The sequence below is a fragment of the Bombina bombina genome, chromosome 9, assembly GCF_027579735.1.
Source record: "Bombina bombina isolate aBomBom1 chromosome 9, aBomBom1.pri, whole genome shotgun sequence".
NCBI lineage: Eukaryota > Metazoa > Chordata > Amphibia > Anura > Bombinatoridae > Bombina > Bombina bombina.
Genome location: NC_069507.1, coordinates 253,047,933 through 253,055,295, shown reverse-complemented (window position 1 = coordinate 253,055,295; position 7,363 = coordinate 253,047,933). Strand labels below are relative to the sequence as shown.

Here is a 7,363-nt window from a genome sequence, read left to right as displayed (position 1 = left end):
ATTGATGGGTGGGAGCCATAGAAGGGAATTGGGTGGGCAGCCCGTCGCTGGAGGATATCCGGTGCTGAGGAAAGAGGGGGGCGGGATTGTGCACGGGGGCTCTGGGAGCATGTACGGGGGTGAGAGCCCGCACGGGGGTGGGAACAGGTGGGACTGCTACACTATGGAACTGTTAAGTGAAAGGGAAGGAGCGAGGGGGGGGGGGAGAAATGTTGTCAAAGGGATCTGGGAGTGGGTGGGGGGTAGGTTATTGAGGGGGCAGCTAAACTACAGAAATTTTTTGTTTGTTTGTTTGTTTTTTTTTAATAAAAAAAGCCAATTTTATTGCAAATTGGGTACTGGCAGACAGCTGCCAGTACCCAAGATGGTGGCAAATAGGTAGAGGGGGGAGGGTTAGATAGCTGTTTAGGGGGGATCAGGGAGGTTGGGGGCTAAGGGGGGATCCTATACTGCAGAATATATATTAAAAAATAAAATAAAAAATAAATAAAAACAAAGCCTTTTATTTTATTACTGGCAAACTTTCTGCCAGTACTTAAGATGGCGGTGACAATTGTGGGGTTGGGGAGGGAAAAGAGCTGTTTGAGAGGGGTCAGGGAGGGATTAGGGGGTGGGATGTATCAGGTGGGAGACTGATCTCTACACTAAAGCTAAAATTAACCCTACAAGCTACATAATTAACCCCTTCTCTACCGGGCATAACACAAGTGTGGTGCGCAGCGACATTTAGCTGGCATCTAATTACCAAAAAACAATGCAAAAGTCCTATATGTCTGCAATTTCTAAACAAAGGGGATCCCAGAGAAGAATTTACAACCATTTGTGACATAATTGCACAAGCTGTTTGTAAATAAGTTTATTGAGAAACCTAAAGTTTGTGAAAAAGTTTGTGAAAAAGTGAACTATTTTTTCTATTTGATCGCATTTGGCGGTGAAATGGTGGCATGAAATATACCAAAATAAGCATAGATCAATACTTTGGGTTGTCTACTAGACTACGCTATAGCTAAAATTAACCCGACAAGCTACCAAATTAACCCCTTCACTGCTGTACATAATACAAGTGTTTAGTGGCATTTAGCGGCCTTCTAATTACCAAAAAGAAATGCCATAAATGTCTGCTATTTCTGAACAAAGGGGATCCCAGAGAAGCATTTACAACAATTTGTGCCATAATTGCACAAGATGTTTGTAAATAATTTCATTGAGAAACCTAAAGTTTGTGAAAATGTTTGTGAAAAAGTTAAGGATTTTTTTTATTTGATCGCATTTTGCGGTGAATTGATGGCATGAAATATACCAAAATGGGCCTAGCTCAATACTTTGGGTTGTCTACTAAATATATATATATATATATATATATATATACATGTGAAGGGTTATTCAGGGATTTCTGACAGATATCAGTGTTACAATATAACTATCGCTACATGGTGGTTGTAGATGTGTAACAGATTTTGGGGGTCAAAGTTATAAAACGTGTGTTTTTTTCTATTTTTTCATCATATTTTATATTTTTGTTTATAGTAAATTATAAGATATGATGAAAATAATGTTATCTTTAGACATTCCATTTAATGGCGAGAAAAACTGCATATAATATGTGTGGGTACAGTAAATGAGTAAGAGGAAAATTATAGCTAAACACAAATACTGCAAAAATGTAAAAACAGCCCTAACGGTAAGAAAATTGAAAAGTAGTCCGGTCACTAAGGGGTTAATATACTTTTTACCTCTGGGATTGCCTTTTTTCTAAGACTCTGCAGACTGCCCTCTTATTTCAGTTCTTTTGATAGATATGCATTTTAGCCAATCAGTGCTGACTCTTAAATAACTCCACTGGAGTGTGCAGAATGTTATCTATTTGACACACATGAACTTACAATGTTTAAAGGGACACTGTACCCAAAAATTTTCTTTCGTGATTCAGATTGAGCATGAAATTTTAAGTAACTTTTTAATTTACTCCTATTATCAAATTTTCTTCATTCTCTTGGTATCTTTATTTGAAATGCAAGAATGTAAGTTTAGATGCCGGCCTATTTTTGTTGAACAACCTGGGTTGTCCTTGCTGATTGGTGGATAAATTCATCCACCAATAAAAAAGTGCTGTCCAGAGTACTGAAACCAAAAAAAAAAGCTGAGATGCATTCTTTTTCAAATAAAGATAGCAAGAGAACGAAGAAAAAATGATAATAGGAGTAAATTAGAAAGTTGCTTAAAATTGCATGCTCTAGGCCAGGCCTTGCACTGCAATCTAACGCCACACGTGAACTGAGCGCGCACCCGCCACCTGACTGAAACAAACATGATAGCGGCGGCGCGTGGGTGACGGCCGGGTCAAGGGGGGTGACCGCTGGAGAGTGGAGTCAGACTGTCAGTTACTGCTCCCTGACCATCAGCACGCAACACGGGCAGTGGCAGTCACTGGACACCTCTGTTAGAGTCTGACTCTCAGTCTCACTGTAATTCAATCAATGAGTCCACGGGAGGCCCCCAGCAAGCGCGAGGCCTAATTAGAGAGCCGGCACTGATCGTAAGGTGTTTGCACTCAGCAGCTGCGTGACTCCCAAGCAGGACGGTGGCGAGTGAGTGTCCGTGTAAGCGGCACTGAACGGTGGGTGCAGGATGGGGGTCTGGGAGTTTGTGAAGACCCAATTTGTTGTTCATCTACTCATTGGATTTGTCTTTGTATTGAGTGGCCTCATTATCAACTTCCTGCAGCTTTGCACCCTTCCTCTATGGTGGGTAAACAGGCAGCTGTATCGCCACATCAACTGCCGCCTGGCATATTCCTTCTGGAGCCAGCTGGTGATGTTGTTGGAGTGGTGGTCTGGCACTCAGTGCACCCTGTTTACAGACCAGCAGACTGTGGACCACTTTGGGAAGGAACATGCCATTATCATTCTCAACCACAACTTTGAGATTGACTTCCTTTGTGGCTGGACGATGTGTGAGTGCTTTGGAGTTCTGGGCAGCTCCAAGGTTCTTGCAAAGAAGGAGCTGCTGATGGTTCCTCTCATTGGCTGGACCTGGTATTTCCTGGAGATCGTGTTCTGCAAACGCAAGTGGGAGGAGGACAGAGAGACGGTTTTAGAGGGGCTCCGCAGCCTGAAAGATTATCCGGAGTACATATGGTTCCTGTTGTATTGTGAGGGGACACGTTTTACTGAGACAAAGCACAAGATCAGTATGGAGGTCACTGACAAAAAGGGTCTGGCTCGGCTGAAGCACCATCTCCTTCCACGTACCCGAGTGTTTACCACAGCGGTAGAGTGTTTACGAGGCACAGTCTCTGCGGTCTATGATGTGACACTGAATTTCCGTGGAAATAAAAATCCATCCCTGTTGGGCATTTTATATGGGAAGAAATATGAAGCAGACATGTGTGTGAGACGGTTTCCACTGGAAGAAATTCCTGTTGATGAGAAGGAAGCTGCTAACTGGTTGCATAAACTGTATCAGGAAATGGATGCATTGCAAGAACGATATCTCCAAGAAGGCACCTTTCCTGGCCCCCAGATTGTTCCCTCTCGTCGGCCATGGACTCTCCTCAATTTCCTGTTCTGGGCAAGTCTGCTTCTGTCTCCCCTCTTCTCATTTGCAATTGGGATTTTTGCCAGGGACTCTTTGTTTTGTTTTTTTGCCCTCACACTCCACTTCTGTCAGTGGTTATGGTCAGTCTTCTCATTTCTGCCCCTCTCTTTCTGGTACATTCACGCCATATGTTTTCTAGCCTCTGTTATGGTGAGAGCTTCGCTGCACCCTGTCCCTGTATTTTCCCTAAAAATATGTTTTAACCCTTACACTGCTGCATCCCACAAAGTAAGCCTGGCCCCAGCCTTCTAGTCTTTGTATTCACTGGAAGCGCTCTGTCATACAGAGCAACCTACACATATTCTGCAGTTCTGTAGTCACCCATTTGTCGCTTCCTTCAGAGCAGCTTTTTCACACACTGTTTTTGCTCAGCCACCCACCCATGCTGGACCACTAACACTCTACATAGAGCAACCTAATCCCATTACTTACTGGGCCACACATTGCTCAGAGCTGTTACCCACCTGCTGCTTTTGCAACATTGTTTTATACAGAGCCACTATACAGACCCCCATCTTTGTGGAGCCATCTGATTATATTTTATGCAGGGCCACCACTTGCTGTTTCATGCAAAGCCACCACACCCCCCCTGCTCTTTGTGGAGCCATCTGATCATATTGTTTTAAGCGGAGCCACCACAAACACATACACCCTTCTTTGTGGAGGCATCTGTTCACATTGTTTCATGCAGAGCCACCAATCACAAGCATACACACACACCCTGCTCTGTAAGGAGCCATCTGATCATATTGTTTTAAGCAGAGCCACCACACACACCCTGCCCTATGTGAAGCCATCTGATCACATTGCTTCATGCAGAGCCACCACAAACACACACACCGTTCTTTGGAGCTCTCTAATATTGTTTCAGGCAGAGCCACCACACACACTCTGCTCTGTGTGGATCATATTGTTGCATGCAGACCCACTCGTACAGAAGCAGATGCACCCTTCTATTCAGAGCTGCTTTGAGCCACTTACACCACTGTGTGCAGTGCCACTAATCTACACTGCTCCGCTGTCTGTCTTGATACTGTATAGACTGCAAGTTGCTCACGGACTGTATGTAGGTGTGTGCATATAATATAAATTCATGCTCATACATCAGCAGCTCCTAAAAAAATAATAAAAAAAAAAAAAAAAAAATTGTATGCTCTAACTGAATCACAAAATAAAAAAATTGGGTTCAGTGTCCCTTTAATTGTGAAAAACTGTCAAAATGCACTGAGATTAGAGGCAGTTCAACAGCTTAGAAATTATCACATGAACCTACCTAGGTTTAGCTTTCCACAAAGAATACCAAGAAAGCAAAGTGAATTTGATGATAAAACTAAATTGGAAAGTTGTTTAAAATCGCATGCCCTATCTGAACCATTAGAGTTTCATTTTGACTAGACTGTCCCTTTAAGTATCCGTGTGGAATGGTCTATTCAGAGATAAGGTAGCTGAAGGAATGTAACCTATAAACAAGAAAAAAATGCTGCAGTTCGCAGATTGGATAGAAGGTTCTATTTTTTTGTTATTATTATTTATTATTGATTATTTGAAAAGTGCAGTCAGTTTCTTTAGGAATTGGTATAAAGGTAGGCTGATCCATAGTAAAAAAATACAAATACATAACACAAATTAAAGAAAATAAATAAATACAAGGGAAGGAGGATGTTGCATGATGATGATTAGTAAGGATAACAATGATGGCATTGTCATTTCAGAGAAAAGTAACCAGTAGGCAGCAGCAAAAATAAAATAAATTTCCCATTGTGTGTGGGAGAGACTCCAGCCCACTGGAAAGGGTGTTCTTGCAGTTGCTTTGAATACAATTCATTATTATCAATTACTTGCTTAAATATTTTTTTAAGGAACTGCAAAGGATTTAATAAATATAACACATCTAAGACACAGAAATACAATAACAAGATCCAATAAAACTCATCCTGCATGCTAAATGCACTAAAGAGCAGATGTTTTTGGAGGTCTGTCTTTGAAAATCTGGAGACCGCATCTACCACAATACCTCTGATGCCCGGAATGCTATGACGTGTTAGGCAGACACGTGATTCAGTGGAACGCAGAGGGGAGACACATGCCAAGACAGACCGGTGTGATCCTGACTAATCTCCATTATCTCCATTAAAAGGACATAATACTCATATGCTAAATCACTTGAAACTGATGCAGCAGAACTGTAAAAATCTGACAGGAAAATATCACCTGAGCATCTCTATGTAAAAAAGGAAGATATTTTTCCTCACAATTTCCTCAGCTCAGCAGAGTAAGTTCTGTGTAAAAAGTTATACTCAGCTGCTCCCAGCTGCAGGTAAAAAAATTAAAAAAATGAAGAAATGAACAGCAGCCAATCAACATCAGCAGTGCTGAGGTCATGAACTCTTACTGTGATCTCATGAGATTTGACTTAACTCTCATGAGATTTCATAGTAAGCTTCCTTTACCTGATTGGTGAAATAATATGAGAGTTCACGATGCTCATCCCTTCAGATGTCCCAGGACAGACACACTAATATGCTGCTTAGAAATCCTTTACAATGGGATGTGGCTACTGAGGAACTTTTGAGGTAAAATATCTTTCTTTTTTACATAGAGATGTTCAGGTGATATTTTCTAATCAGCTTTTTACAGCTATGCTGCATCACTTTCAAGTAATTAAACATTTGGGTATTATGGCCCTTTAAGGAGTAAGGTACTGTGTATAAGTTTCCTAATTTGAAACATATGGTCATAACAGAGAGAATCTCTCTGAGGATATATCCGCTTCCACACTTTTGCGGGTAACTTTGTAACAAGGTTGCAAATCAGACCGGATACTATCTGTCCATTTGTTCACAATACTCTGAAGCGCAGACTGTCCCGCCTCCAAATAAGCTTTAAGGGACATTAAACACTTTGAGAAGGCAATATAAAATGATAAATCAAATATCTAAAATGAAGTTTGCAATATACTTTCATTATTTATTTTGTCCCCTTTCCCTGTAATTCCATTCTGAAATTGTAAGCTTGTCAGTTCCAGTTAGAAATGGAAGTGCAGAACACTGTTATATTCCTCACAGCCATTAGCTGCACACTCGAGGGACCTATGTATAACTGTCCCTAACTGGCCACAGCAAGAAAAGGTAACCTAAGTTACAGAATGGCAGCCCCCATTGTTTTATAGACACTAAACGTTTACAATTATTTTGTCAATATTTAAACAACTAATGAAACTTTGCAAAATACATCTACATGTTATTCTCAGACTAATATTTTATTTTTAATTCTATCTAGCATTTATTTAATGTTTAATGTCCCTTTAAGAAATAAAAGCTTAACCAAGATGGCAAATAAACGGTAGAGGTTTTCTGACCTTCCTAGGACCAGAAAAAACAACAAATAGACTAGAAGTCTTCCTGAAACTTATAGTAGCTTTGACATAATATTTCAAAGCTCTTAGGATATTCAAAGAATGTAAAGATCTCTAAAAAGAATTCTTAGGGTTAGGACACAAGGAAGGAACAAAAAAATTCCCTACCAAAGTTATAAGAATTCACAACCTTAGGAAGAAATTTAAACGAAGTCCGCAAAACAGCCTTATCCTGATGAAAATCAGAAAAGGAGACTGACAAGAGAGAGCAGACAAATCAGAAAACTCTTCTAGCTGAAAAGATAGCCTAAAAATGAACAATACTTTCCAAGAAAGTAGTCTAATATTCAAAGTATGCATAGGCTCAAATTAAAGACCCCGCAAAGCCTTTAAAAAAAAAAAAAACAATTT

The 7,363-nt window shown here is 40.5% G+C and overlaps 1 protein-coding gene across 1 annotated transcript; it reads left to right on the top strand.

Moving 5' to 3' along the window:
• Positions 1-2,512: 2,512 nt before the first annotated feature.
• On the top strand, positions 2,513-3,849 carry LOC128640534 (1-acyl-sn-glycerol-3-phosphate acyltransferase gamma-like). The gene has a single exon (XM_053693006.1). The coding sequence runs from the start codon at positions 2,629-2,631 to the stop codon at positions 3,847-3,849; it is 1,221 nt and encodes a 406-aa protein (XP_053548981.1). The 5' UTR covers positions 2,513-2,628.
• Positions 3,850-7,363: the final 3,514 nt, after the last annotated feature.

Coding starts and splice junctions, on each gene's coding strand:
- LOC128640534 (XM_053693006.1), top strand. CDS start 2,629: ATGGGGGTCTGGGAGTTTGTGAAGACCCAATTTGTTGTTCATCTACTC.